Source organism: Podarcis melisellensis, assembly GCF_964234715.1.
Source record: "Podarcis melisellensis genome assembly, chromosome: 8".
Lineage (NCBI taxonomy): Eukaryota > Metazoa > Chordata > Lepidosauria > Squamata > Lacertidae > Podarcis > Podarcis melisellensis.
Genome location: NC_138540.1, coordinates 28,507,881 through 28,522,589, shown reverse-complemented (window position 1 = coordinate 28,522,589; position 14,709 = coordinate 28,507,881). Strand labels below are relative to the sequence as shown.

General features: G+C 47.7%; 1 protein-coding gene across 2 annotated transcripts in view; it reads right to left on the bottom strand.

Annotated features, from left to right (window-relative positions):
• Positions 1-14,709, bottom strand: part of NPHP4 (nephrocystin 4) — a 95,897-nt gene that overhangs the window by 25,754 nt on the left and 55,434 nt on the right. For both annotated transcript variants that reach the window (XM_081923440.1, XM_081923439.1), the window contains exons 12-16: positions 8,760-8,818; positions 7,201-7,317; positions 5,444-5,592; positions 4,669-4,860; positions 3,011-3,201 (exon numbers count right to left, since the gene is read on the bottom strand). In XM_081923440.1, coding sequence (XP_081779566.1) covers positions 3,011-3,201; positions 4,669-4,860; positions 5,444-5,592; positions 7,201-7,317; positions 8,760-8,818 — 708 coding nt within the window. The remainder of the gene's footprint in view (positions 1-3,010; positions 3,202-4,668; positions 4,861-5,443; positions 5,593-7,200; positions 7,318-8,759; positions 8,819-14,709) is intronic.

Sequence of the window (14,709 nt, the reverse complement as noted above, 5' to 3'; positions counted from 1 at the left end):
AAATAATCGGAGAGGAGGAAAAGCATCAGGGGGGAAACAGTTGACGGACACAGTGTCTTTAGAATGCATTCCAGACCCCACCCTCCCAGAACCCGGAGAGCCCTGGAAGTAGGAGAGCAAAGTACAGAGGGCATGTAGCAGCACCAGTAGGAGAGACAATGAGAATGATGAATGAGGGAGTGGGAGAGATGGAGGGTGGAGATTCACTTGGGACAATGCCATTATCCAAGAGTCTGGGTTCTATAGCCTCTCTCTGTAAATACTGAATAAAAGGAGGATGGTAAGAAACATTCCCTTGTTTCTGTATGTTCCTGGGCAACCAGCTGGGAGTCGCTGGCAGCAGCCCGACAGGGCCAGATATAAAGGCTCCTGGGGCTACTCTCAGCCCCTGTATCTGAAACTTTCTATCCCTAGTCTAAATGGAATGGCAGTGGTTCTCTGGGGATTTAAATGTGGACAGGACCTTCGGGAGGCAAAGTAGGTGTCCTGCTAATGCACTCTATTTAGTTGGAAAGCCACTGCGTTATCTGCTCTCTGTACTGCTCCTGTGTTATGTTTTCTAACTTTCATTATGTTTCGTTTCTTGTTGGCTTGTACTTTTTATGCTACATTAATTTTCCCCAAAAAAGCTTTACAGAATAATAGAAACATAAAATCATAGAAACTGTAGAGTTGGAAGGATCTCTAAGGCTCATCTAGTCCAAACCCCTACAATGCAGGAATCACAACTAATGATTTTTAAGAGAAGGGTGCGGCAGCATAATTCAGCAACAGAGTTGAAAAGGGAAAGAAGAGAAAGGAAGGGGCATCGGATCACAGTGAGGCCTTGTGCCTTCCTGACTAGGACAGCACTGGCATTTGTCAATGGATCCAGGGAGCAACTGAGGAGTGGAAGATGATGAGCAGTTTGGCTCCAACAAGAGGACCAACCCTTGAGGGCCTTCCTTTTCAAAAGTCATCAGCAAATGAGGGGTCTGCTGCTGCTGTGTGGCTCCACTTTAATAAACAGAATGATCAAGGCTATTATGAAAGATCTGGCTAAGTAACTTTTAAAGTCACACTGGGAGCGTCCTATCCCAGCACAGAGCAGCATTTAATGTGTGTCTTTCCCCCTTTTTAATTTCCATTAACTGTTCCACGGGGGAGAGGGGTGGCTTTATGAACCAGAGACACTCAGCAGGGTACGGAACAGGACCGCCTCTCCTGGGACAAGGCTTTAATAAGACCAAAAAGCACTTTGCAGAGTGAAACAAGGCGTCTGAAGCTTGGCTGCTCGGATGCGTAGAACTCGAAATAAATAAAGAAAAATCTGCTTAGCTAACTGGCAAGTCAGCATTCTGGATTGCCAAATCTCAGCCCTGATGCTTACCAGTGCCTGACACTCCGTCCTAGTTCTACAAAGAGCAGATTATGCATACTGAACCTGTGTCTTAACTGTACTGCTACAGACTGAAGATGAGGCTTCTCATAGCTGAATATTGGAAGGCTCTGCACAGTCCTGGTTGCCTCCCCTCAAAAATAATATTGCAGAGTTGAAAAAGGATCAGAAAATAGCATCCAAAATGATCATAGCAGTGGAGCAACTCCCCTGTGAAGAAAGGTTATGAAACTTTGCACAACATGGAGAGAATGGTGAGAGAGAAGTCTTCCTCTGTCTCTCATATCACTAGAACCTGTGGAAGATTCAGGACAGATAAAAGAAAAGACTTCTTCATTCAGCAGACAGTTAAACTATGGAACTCCCTCCATAGGATCTGTTGACTCCAGAAGGCAGTGATGCCCACTAATCTGGGTGGCTTTTAAAAAAAAGATTAGACAAATTCATGGAGCAGAGGGCTATTGATGGCTACTAACAATGTTCTACCTCCATGGTCAGAGGCAGTGATGCTTCTGAATATCAGTTGCTGGAAGCCACAAGAGGGGAGAGCGCTCTTGTGCTCAGGTCCTGCTTGTGGGATTCCCCTGAGGCATCTTGGCCGGCCACTGTGAGAAACAGGATGCTGGACTAGATGGGCCTCCTTTGCCCTTGTCTAGAAGGCTCTTCCCAGGTTCTTACGCTATTAAGTTCAAACACCCACTCAACCTCTATGTCTGTTTTCAAGAAGATCAGAAACACGGTGCTTAGTGAACTGGGAATAAAGGCATCTGGGAGATGGGAGTAAAACATGGCTTGCACATATGTCAATGACCTAATTCTCCAACCTGAAAACCAAAACTGTTTTAAAGGAGGAAAGGGAGAATTTACAATACACCAAGGCAGTATCTGAAGCGAAGCCTCTCAAATGGTGGGCTTTACTAGCTACACTTCTGTTCTGAAGGAATGATGGCTCAACACCATAGCAGATTCTAATTCTTGCTATCTGTGCTTGGGAGTCGGTTGATATACGTGCCATTGACCTATTAAAAACTGGAGTTAACCTCGCTCGCAGGTGTCCCTTCAGCTTCCACTTCCATCAGGCTCACGGCGGAAAGGAGAATTTTGCTGACTCGCAGCTTGAGACTTCATCCCTGGGGGATGCTGCAACAAGCTCGGAGCCGGCTCTGAGTGCTGCATTCTGAATTGGGAATGATCCTTCTTGGAGGGCCTCATTTTTCAAACTGGAGAGACAGTCGGATTCAAGTCTGCCTGGAATTCACTCTCTCTAGTATGGTAGCCTCTCCTTCCCTCCCTTCAGAAACAGAGAGATCCGAGTGATAGCTGTGATGTTAAAGTGACTTTAGGAAAGGTTTAGAGATATTCCTTACTGACACACTGCAGGCCTAATTTCTATGACATCAGAGAGAGTCTTTGTCAGTGTTTAACTAGGCTGCTCTGATTCTAAAGGCATCCAAATACCATTTGTGGAGCTTCTTGGCTCATAGGAAGAGAGAAGAAAGGTAGGAAGACATATCTAAGGAAGAGCGACAGACTAAGGAGGGATACTAGGGAAGGGAGCTGACTAAGGGAACCATGAGGAAGGACTGGAGGGTAGAAATAAGTTTCTGCCCATCTGTTCCCCTCAGGCCTTACCAAGGTTCAGGGTCCCATCTTCCTTGATTTGCACCAAGATGTGAGAAGATGGAATGAATGGAGCTGCCTTCGAGGTATCTGCATTGACCAGCTGCAATCGAGGAGTTGTGGCTGGAGGGAAGCGGTAGAACTGGAAGGTGAAATAGATGGTTTTGGGCCACGTCTCCAAGGCTGTCCTGTCCTCTGCAGCTCTTGTTTAACAACAACCAAAAAGGACAGAAGACAATTAAATCCTGATGATTTAAATCCCTATGCCATGAGTCACCAATTCCCACGGTATGTACTGGCCGGTCCAAGGACACCTCTCAGAGGATGGCTAGCTAATTCTTTGAAAAGCTAAAGGTTTTTGAGAGACAGGACCTGCCTTCCTACAGCAGGCTGCCTGCTCTGTCTCAGCATGAGTCACTGCTCTGACCTTGCCTGCCTCCAATCAACCTCAGCTGGGGGATTGGTCATTCTGACAACTCCCTGCGTCACTGGAACCTCTCCCTGCCACACACCTAACAAAGACTTGTGTGCCTTGGCACACCTTGAATGATCTGGACTGGCTGTTGGAGCTATTCTTCAGATCACCTGGAATTAAATCCTTGAGAATCTTGGTGCTCATCCCCCAGCCTCCTCCTCCTGCATAAAAAACTCGCAAGTCCATAGACCTTAAGTCTGGGTAGACACATTTGGTAACACGAGAGCAATTTTTAATTTCTGAATGATACCATTACAGGAGTCTGATGCTGATAGAGGAAGGTTTTCAGTACAATGCAAAAAGACATGTTTAAGACACAGAACAACCTCTCAAATGGGTCTTCTGGTATCCCTACAGGCTATTCTACTTATTTTATTTCTTCCTTTGTGTTAACCAATCACTTCCACACACTCACAGTGGATGGATTAGATCAGCAGAGACTGGTTGAGGAAAAGAGAAATGAGAAATAAGGATGTCTCTTTTCCCCCTTATGGACAAGTAAGAGCTGGGCCAAATCTTCATACATTGCCTGAAGAAATCTCCCTGTTTAATGAAGGGGAATTATTTGGCAAATAGTCATGCAAAACTTGTAAACAATGAATCTGAAATGCCTGTTTCCTCCAAGACTTAGTCCCTGTGGACGAGCTCAGAGACGCAGCACTGCCTCCCTCAGCTGGGTTCCCTGTCAGCTAGTTCAGGAACTACATAGCTCACTGGAGCCTTAAAAACAAAGCAACCATCATAACACAGTTGTTTGTTGCTTCCAGCACAGCTTTTTGTGCAAAATGCTAGGTGTCCAAGGCTCAGAAGGAAAACAGTGCCATTTTTGAGGCAGCTCAAAACTATTGCAAAATCCAAATTTTCTCCTGATAACAAAAAAACCCAAACTACCTCAAAAACATTGATTCAGTCACAGAGATGGGAAGGCCTGGGGGGGCAGGACTGGAAAAATGGGGGGGGCAGTTTTTTCCAGTTTTTTCTAAAGCTGTTTTTTTCCAGAAAAATTGTTAAAAAAACAATTTTGATACAGTTGTATACTCCACACACTCCCCCCCCCCCAGAAAAAAAACAGGTATGGAAAAAAATTTGAAAAAACCCCTGGGTTTCCACCACCCCACCCACTTTTTCCAGTTTTTTCCCAGGCCTTCCCGTCTCTAGACTCAGACCTGTCTTGAACCCCAGAAACAGGCTTTACCTGGTAAATGCAAGAAACTGCAGGATGATTTCATTGTTCTGCAGGAGGTCAGCTTCTTCCCGCTGCGGGATGAAGTTCACAGGGTCCACAGGGTCCACAATTTGGACAGGCTCCTTGTTGCAGTCCAGGAGCTGAGGGAATCCCGATGCGCGCAAGCGGGCGAGAGCGGCTCGCGTAAGGCCAGTGCTAGGACTGAAGCGGAGGCAGGCAGCTGAGTCTGGGGGAAGCCAACAGACTCTCAGCCTAAGCATTTCCCCCTCTAGCACATATCTGGGGAAATCAACTGGCCTTAAGAGCAAGGGTGCAAACATCTAGGTGTCCAGTGGCCAAAAGCTTTGGGGAGATGCCCAGCACTTGTGTTTCTGCAGAGAGCAGGGAAGCGGGATTCTACTCCCATCTGGCTCCTTAAAAAGCCTTGCTGGATCAAGGCCACTGCCCTCAAGATGGGAGTCAAGGTTATGTGGGTCCAGTGACACCTGGGGGGCCACAGAATGCTTCCCATCCCTGGCTTACATGAAAGGGGAGGTGGAGGAGGCTTCCTCATCACCCCTTGAAATCTTCTCTGGCTTCCTCCCCACCCAAACCAACAAGCCCTTGCTTTTTCTTATTACTGTCAATGAGGCTGTGCTGTCTTCAGCAGCACTTCCTCAACAGCAGAAATGAGGGCTCACCGTCCTCCTCTCCATGTCAATCAGCCACACCCCACAATCCTGTCTGCTGTGCCAGGGCCAACCAACAGGTGACTAGGCCCCGCCTCCTCCCTGCACAACCTCACCTTTCTGAGTGCGGCCCCAGGGCCATGATGGGCACATGCACTGGTGTGAAGGGCAGCTCCTGGAGCTGATCTGCGGTGGGGGATTCCTGGGCCAGCGAGCTGTAGCTGAGGTTGGACTCCAAGTGGGTGATGGCTCCACGGGGGTTATCCTGCTTGCAAAGGGGAAAAGGAAAGAGATGTTCATCCAAAACAGGCAAGCTGGCTGACACATGCCTGTGGCTGGATGCAGAGAGGGCTGTGCGCAGACAGAACAAAGCATAGTATCATAGAACTGTAGAGTTGGAATGCACCCAAAGGTCAAATAGTTCAACCCCAGCAAAGCAGGAATGACAGCTAAAGAAGCCCTGCCAATGACCACCTAACCTCTGTTTGAAAACCTCCAATGAAGGAGAGTCCACCGCCTTCCAAAGTAACACAAGGTGCCTCTGGATATCCCACAGGCAGGGCCTGAAAGGTACTGGATGCAGGGCCAGCTCTGAGATGAAGGGCAAGGGCAGTGCTCCCTCCCCCCCCCCCCCCCCCCGCTCATTCCAAATACAGAAGCCAGCAAAGACCAATGACTGGGTCTTATTTCAACACTGGCAGCGAAGGACACTGTCCTCCACTGCATCAAAGGGCAGCAAGCTAGCTTAGCATGCACAAGAGAGGCTCTGTAGCTCTGTCCACTCCCTGCCCCTCAAAATCTGCCTCACCTTGCTCAATGGCAGAGCCAGCGCGAATTGGATGTTCAGGATGCGCTGTCAGTTCCCACAGGGTGATGGGGAGGCGCAACAGATTAGGACCGCGCTCAGTGTGCAAGCACAATAACATGCCCCAGAGTACGGGAGACCGCCAGCCCACCTCAGAGCTGAGCTGGGCCTCCCTTTGCTAGCAGCTAGAATTGATCTAGCCTATCTGAGATACTGGCGCAGGCTCAATGCCTTTGAGGATTATACTCTTACTAAGCTTGCTGGTTAGATCAACTAAGAACAGGGGGCTGGGCACAAAAGTGCCAAGATAAGCTTAAGGCTTATAGGCTTCAAATTGAGAACTACTTAGCCCTTAGCCCACATGACCTTAGAAATTGGATTTTTTGATCAGGATGCCAACCAAGACAGAGCATCCATCATTGCCACCTATTACTCTACTTGGTACCCCCAAATTAAGACCAATCACTCAAGGCCCCATTACCTTGAGACTCTGGCCTTCCCACAACTACACAGGGCCTTTGTAGAACTAAGATTCTAACAGATGCCCTCAGCATATTTGGAGGGGAGATATCGGGGAATTCCCCATATGGATCGAAATCAGGTAGAAGACATCACACACTACCTGCTGATTTGCTCCCTGTATACAACGCCCAGAGGAAAATTTATATCGCCAATTCTTAATTGGCTTCCAGGTCGATCCTCACAGGAAGTGACAGTTGAACTCCTACCAGATAAACATCTGTACATTACCCACCAGGTAGCCAAATTTGTGCTGGCAGCCAAGAAGCTCTGTTCCAGCTATGTGAATGCACTCCAATCTTAAATCTTAATGTTGTAAATTTCTTTTTATGCTGTAAACTGCTACAGGTTACATTCTATGATTTTAGATGAAAGTTTTCCTTTTATTTTCTGTCGCCCATTGTAAAGGCCTTTGGCTATATACAATAAAAATTGACTGCCCCGGAATATTTGGAGATGCTCCGGAGGCTGCTTGGTGGAGAAAGGGTTGATGTGGCCCTTGAGAGTCTTTGCAAGCTCTTGGGGCAACAGCGTTGTCCAAACCTTTACCTCCTGCAGCTGCCTCAGAGCCTCCGAGGACTGGGATGACAGAGCTCCTCCAGATGGCTGCGATGGGGTTTTGGAGGAGCAGCTCACTGGAGGCACAGAGAGCTGGGATATTGACAGCTGAAATGAAAATATGAGCGTTATGTAGGAAGCATCACTGCTGCTCACTCTTCTGATGCAAGGTAAGGGATGGAGAGAAGAAAAGAGTTTATTCTGTTTATTCTGTTCTCCAGAATAGGCACGTAGAGATGCCTGGAATGGATGAATTCCTAAAGCAAGCAGCTGCATGGCTCTCCAATTAAGAGCTGACCCAGACATAATGCAGAATGGGACATTCAGCTAAATTTTACATATACCACTTCAGTCTGATAGTGGGTACACATGTGTGATATTTTTGAAGACACCCAAGGAAACCGATGGATTGTCTTGATTGAGCATGGAGTGGAACCCAGGCTTCCCCAGTCATAGGCCAACTATCAAACCAGCACAAATCAACTGACCACCATGAGAAGAGAATGAAGCTAAAAAATGCACTGGTAAGCAGCTCGAGTGAAGCGGGGGAGCTTTCCTAGTGTGAACATGAAAGAGAGCGGAAGAGAAGCGGGCAGCTCAAAGCCACCCTTTTATCTTGCATCCCATTAAAAGCAGGATTTGTGCAACATCAGCTTCTCATCCAATGACAGCAACGACGAGGTCGCAAAGCGAGTAACCAGTCCTCCTCTGCCTTCAAATCCAAATGGCTTTTCCTAGCAAGTTGACCCACTAAGCTCCTTTATTTTCCCCCTGCCTTTTCTCTGCCATTGTCCAAGCCCCTTAATTTACGGGGGGGGGGGGGATGCCCTCCATGAAAGAGAAGGACAAGAACTAGGACTCCACAGTTAAAACTAAACAAAACATTAAGCTGGTAAATCTCAAGCCACACGCCAGAGGAAATGAATGAAACTAAAACCTTTCAGGAGCCCAAAGTACATCTCTTCATGAGTCACCACTCTGGCCCATGTTAGACACTGGCAATTGAACCACAGAAACCCTCCCAGTGCAGAATTACCTACCCTTACCAATGCTCTGGTCGGCATCCCCCACCCCCACCCCGTCAGCCTTTGTTGGAGCAGGTAATTCTTCAGCACTGGGGACAATCAGATCGTCAGATCACCCACAGTGCAAAAAGATCATAGGGATCTGAAAGGCCCACTTTCAAGTAAGGTTGTTCGCTACATCTCTGTCTGACTCACCACTCAGAGCCTGCCACTTTCCAATCAGACTCCACGGGTGGTGGATAGCTGTTACGCAGCTCTCAGCATTACGTGAGATTGTATCATTCCATCATTCCTGATGCAGGGATGTGGCAAATGGACCTGCCACTGGGTGGGGAGGCATGCCCAGAACAGTGACTCACGCAGAAATAAAGAGGGTAGGCTCCTCCGAGAGCAGATAATTTCCCAGTCTTTCAGGACGAACCTTTCAGTACTCTAGTTTTTAATTCAGGAAGTGGTGAGCCTCTGTTATTGAAAGCTTACAGCATTAAACTGAACAGGTGGGAAACCTCCGAAGCACATACTTACCCCAGGACCTCGGGAATAATCTTGGGTGGAAACCAGCACCTGAGGCGAAGGTGGAGACCCTAGGAGAGACAGAAGATCAGGTATGGTCAGCTGGGAGGTAAAGGTTGTCTGTTGGGTTTTGGTCGGCCAATTTTAACGTCAAGGGGATGTTAACAGCCAGCTCCTTAGAAATCACACAGGCGGGTCTTCACCAAGTAGAACTTGTGTTTGCCCTGGAGATCTAATGTGCCGTTGTTTTAAAAGAGTGGAGAAAAGTAATGTGGTGTGGCTTGACAGGCCAGTCATTATTGTGTGTGCCCAGAGTCCGCCCTCAGAGTCCTGCCGTCCTAGCTAGGCTCTAAACTGCATCCCATTCTCTCCAGAACCCAGAAGACAGTAGAGACTTCAGGGGGGGTGGGGACTAGATAACCCTTCCTTAAGGTCCTTTCTACCTCTACAATTCTATGAAATGGGCCATGTGGTCTCACCCTCAACCCTTCTGGTCCTGAAGAGGCAATGGAGGAATGGGAGTCCTTTTGATTGCCACTTGTCCTCTGGAGACATAGTGTCAAACTATGACTCAGGAGTGGGTGAGGAAAGCAACCCAAATCCCTCACTTCTCCAGGAAATGCACTTGGTGACCTCAAGCCAGCGATCCTTTCTCAGCCTAGCCTGCATCACAGGGTTGTTGTGCAGGTACAAAGGGAGAGAAGGAAAGAACCATTTATGCCCATTAGGAGAAAAAAAGATGGGATATTCAATAAAGAAAAAGTTCAGGGGTTTGGTGTCTTATTTCGCACAGCAATTTCCCGCCGCCCCACACCACCTCCACAGAGATAAGACTATGTTCCTTCTTTGCTGTAAAACACAGCTTCTTCATCACTGTAATGTGCTGCGTTTTTCCCTTACAGCCATACAGGCCCCGGTTAAATGGGTTGTTTAATGAGACGTGAACGCATCCGAATACTTAAGGTTTCGCCTGCCTTTTACATCATTCCTTGTCACCTTTTTAGTCTGCTGGAGCGTTCAGACCCTGCAAGCCAGCTTCAAAAAGCTGTGCTGCCATCCTTGTACCTAGCTGGTATAGGGGTGTTGTTCTCCACCCCACCTCCCACATACCTAATTGGAAGAGAAACAGGTGCCCCCCACTTTTGTGGAACCATATGAGGTATAAAATGGCCTAACTGGCTTCAGGTGGGCTGCAGGGAATGCCTTCTACCTACACAAACATACGAATCTTCCTGCCTCATACAACTCTGTTCCCGTTGCTGCTGCCATTTTGCTTGGTAATAGGGCAGGCTTAGCCAATCCAGATGCTTCGTTCTGCCTGCGGATGGCAGGGGTCAACACTGCATGCCAGATTCCCCTCTGCAGCCTGGGTAGCAGCTCATAAGGCTGGATGCAGTCCAAGTTGCAGATCTGAACATTCGCCATTCAAGCCCTAGCCAGGCCATCACTCTGCGATGGACAGAGAACAGAAGAAGAGCCTTCTTGATCAGGCCAATGGCTCATCTAGTCCACCATCCTGTTATCACATTGGGCAACCAGATACTCCCAAGGGCAACCTGCAAGCAGGACCCAAGCACAATGAGACACTCCCTTCCTGTGGCTTCCAGCAACTGGTATTCAGAAGCATTGCTGCTTCATAAAGGCAGAGCATTGTCATCACAGCTAATAACCATTGGTAGCCATATCCCCCAAGAATTTGTCCAGTTCTCTTTTAACACCATCTAAGGGAGTGCCCATCACTGCCTCCTGCAGGAGTGAGTTTCACAGTTTAAATATGCACTTCAAGGAGAGCTTTCTTTTATCTTTCCTGAAACTTCCAACATGCAGCTTCATTGGATGTCTTATAAACGTCTATCATGTCTATCATCTCAATCGCCTTTTCTCTAAATCAAGAAGTCCCCAACCCTGCAATCTGTCCTCATAGGAGAGTTCTCTCCAAAGCTCATCCTTGAGGGTCTTTAGATAAAGCTTGAGGTGCACCATGGTCTGAACAGTCCCTGGTTAAAAGTGTGGTATGGGGAGCCAGTGTGGTGTTGTGGTTGGTGCCAGACTAGGACACGAGTTCAAACCCTCACCCATCGGTCATGAAGCTCACCAAGTAACCAGTCACTGCCTCTCAATCTAACCTACATCACAGGACTGTTGTGAGGATTAAGTAAGGGGGGGAAGAGCCATGTACATCACCTTGTGCTCCTCAAAGAAAATGCAAAAAAGAAAATTAAAGAAGCAAAACAAGAGCAATAAAAATTAACAAATAAGGCAAAACCTCACATCACTGACAACTTAGCTGGAGTGGACGATTCACCCTGCAAATGAAAACACTGTTTCCCTCTAATCCTTGAGATTGCTCCTTCCTTTTGTACTGTGAAGAGTTAACAATGAATCTCTCTCTCTCTCTCCTGGTTCTGAGCCAAGCTGTTCAAGGAGAGCGGAGTTAAAGTAAGAGTGGCCATGGTCACACCACGCCTGGGCCAGGAAGGCAAAATGAACAGCCATCCTCCGGAGGAGTCGTCCTGAGCAACCAGCAACAGGGGTCATATCTATTTTTAAGAGGAAGCCTATTGGCTGATAAGGCACATGATGCAAGGACACTTTGTCGAGGCACGCATGGCCTGCACGACACCAGAAAGTGATGGATGAGTGCAATCCCTCTCCTCCGCTTAGCAAAGAAGACAAGCAACCTTCACCAAGAAGCATAGGAAGTACAGGATCAGGACAGTCCAATGCTAAGGCTACAGCTGCAAGAGGAGACAAGGATGGAGCTGGGGGAAACTCACTAACCTGGGTAGTGGCAAGAAAACACACTCCATACAAAAACTTTGTTTCATTCAGTTACATTGTCCCTCAGTTATTTGCCATCATGAAGTCAAATCGGATTGGCTATGCAGCACTCTGACATTGTCCCATTTATTGTGTGATCCCTGACTGGGTGGGATCACTCATGTCAACAAACCCAGGATGGAAGAAGCAGTCGCGGCAGCCCATTTCCACCTCACCAAAATGGCTGGTTTCTGCATGAACATTTCTGTCTGGTTCAATTCCACCTATCCAGGTGGGTGGGGTCCCAAGCAGGCCATTTTTAAGGATTGTGTGTCCAAATGGACACGCAATCTTGGCTACTAGCTTATTGCTAAATGTGATTTGGATCCGTAACATTCATGTAATGAAACAGTATGGTTAATAATTTAAAACATTGAAAATAAAAGGAGATCCTGCTGGATCAGGCCAATGGCCCACCTAGTCCAGCATCCTGTTCTCATGGTGGCCCTCAACTTGCATGTAGGAAACCATCAAGCAGGGCCTAAGCACCAGAGAATTCTCCCCTCCAAGCAAATAAATATGAGCCAGATTAATTTCATTCCCATCCCTGGAAAGACACAGCTAAACACAGCTCCCTTGTGTTCCCCGCATAGCATTTAGGGAGCACAGCCTGCCTTGACACCAGCTGGCCATGTCCAGGGTGAATCATCTCTAAACAGAGACTGGCAGTTCTCTCTCCCAGGGTCCAGGTCCAGGACTCTGGACATTGTTTACTATGGAACGATTCTGTTCACTGAAGGCCCACAGATTCTTTTGCAGTGATGGATGCAACGTTAATGATCTGAGTGAGAAGAGAGAAAGCATGGGCAGCACTGAACTGTTTCCCTCTGGAGCAGTCCATCTCCGCTCTCCATCCCTGGGAGATGCACGGATCTCTCGGCCAAAGACAATTTAAAAGCTCTGTGTTTTCCTGCTGGTAATATTTCAGTGGCAGCAGCGAGGAGTATGTTCTGAAATAGGCTGTCAGTAACTGTGACCTCCGTCAGCCTTCCCCAAAATGCAATGGAACCGGCGTCTGTGCAGCCGCTCCTGAATAGTCTCAATCAGCGTGACATTGCCGCTTCCTGAATAGACATATTCAGCCGGCAATTAAGGAGAGATCAGGAGACCAAATGGGGCGGGGGGGGGGGGATGAGGTCCTCAGCGAATTGGGGTTGAAAGGAGCTGGCAAAGGGAGGCTGCAAAGAGACAAAATCCCAAGGCAGAGGATGAGCTAGGACAGCACAGGACACGTACCCTCCCTCTTTGGTTCTGCCTCATGCAGAAAGAAGTTCCTCTGCTGAAGACATAATCTGACAACACACCGAACGTTCACCAGTTGCTGTGCTGGGGGGACCAGGAGAAGAAGGAGGCAGCATCTGCGTTATTTTTAATTGCATTTTATAATGCTGTTTTAATTGGCATTTCTGCCTTCTGCACTTTGGATTTAAAAGGAAAAACAAAAAACATTATATATAGTTTTGGGAGGGGGCAGTATAAATAAATAAATCCTAGGCGCACTTACTAGGGAAAATTATTCCCCGTATGAGCTGGCACTGAGCAATGCAAAAGATCTGCAATGACTTGTTCACACATGAAATGGCCTTAAGAGCTGGTCCGCATATTGTAACCAAGGCAAGGACCACTAGTTTTCCAAGGATACTGCCACACAAGAAACATATAACATATAACACATGGCCAGCACACACAAGGAAATATGCATCTTTAACCACCAGTGTACATGTGTCTGGGGAAAATACGTGGTTCCCAGGCATACATACCACGCTCAACATGCAACAAGCACCTGCTACATGTTCACTGTGGGAAATTCCACTAGCTGTCAGAATCTGTGGGGCTTCTACTGAAGCCACAATCTGGACCCCAGCCAGCAGAGGACAATTTTAAAGACCTTGGGGATGGGCTCAGTGGTACAACATCAGCTTTGGAGGCCGAAGTCCCCAGGTTCTGCTCCGGAAACTCCAGGGAAGGATAAGGAAGACCCTAGTCTGAAACTAATGAGAGTCACAGACAATGAAGCCAATACTGAGCTAGACAGACCAATGCTCTGACTTCAGATAAGGCACCTTTCTATTTATATTATAACCATGAGGACTACCATCTGCCTTTATTTTAAGGGAAAGGGCTGTAGCACAGTGGCAGGGCAGCTGCTTTGTATGCAGGAAGTCCCAGGTTCAGGCCCCAGGGGCATCTTGCTACAAAACTCCTGCTGCAAAGCCCAGGAAGCTATCACCAGTCAGTTTACATTGGGTTAGATGGACTAATGATCTGCTTCAGTATAAGCCAGCTTCCTCTGTTCCTATGACATGGGAGGATGAAGAAGTCTGGGCCCCTGAACCACTGCAAGAGGCAGCCAATGAAGCAGTCATTCTGCTTCGCCAGCGAGCACCTTCGCATCATACTGGATGAGGCAGCCAGGCCCCAAAGGGAAGGCGTACTTAGGGGCATAAGCAAGGAAGCCAGAATTGACTAGGTCTTCCTGGCAGATGTCCATGGTGAGCTAGGGAACCCTCCTTCTCCAACACCTCGCCAAGCCCAGGGATCATGGGAGGCATCCCAACCTTGTGTAAGAGCATGGTTCCTTTAAATCTCATGAATCAGACTCTTTCTCTCTAGGACTGACCCCCCCAAAGTTGATTCCAGGCTAGTGCTGAGTTAAGGTTGCTTCACAGGAAGTGTTAGGAGCTCAGACTACACTCAAGTAGAACCCTGGCAGACACACATGCCCAACTGGCATGTTCCCTCCCTCTTGCTCGATTGTTCAGGAGCTTCAAAAGCTTTCTTTTGCCCGAACATCACAGCGGCCGATGCCAACAGACATCGGCACACTTAGGGATCTGCAGAGTTTGCAGTTGCAACTCAGCAACTCAGCATTTTGGCTAATCTACTTTATTTACATATAAACACACACGGATCACTGCAACATAGCTCCCTCTCTCTCTAGCATCAGACAGCAAAGAAAAAAAGAACAAAGGACAATAGTCCCACTTTACGGAACACAGTAACACAAACATCCTGTCTCTATCACTTCCCACTCTGTGGATTAAAAACATATACCGTCATGTGATAGACAACAACCCCATGACTGCAATCATGGAGCAGGAATTCTAACAGGAAGTAGTCCATCCAGACTAGTGCTGAGTGA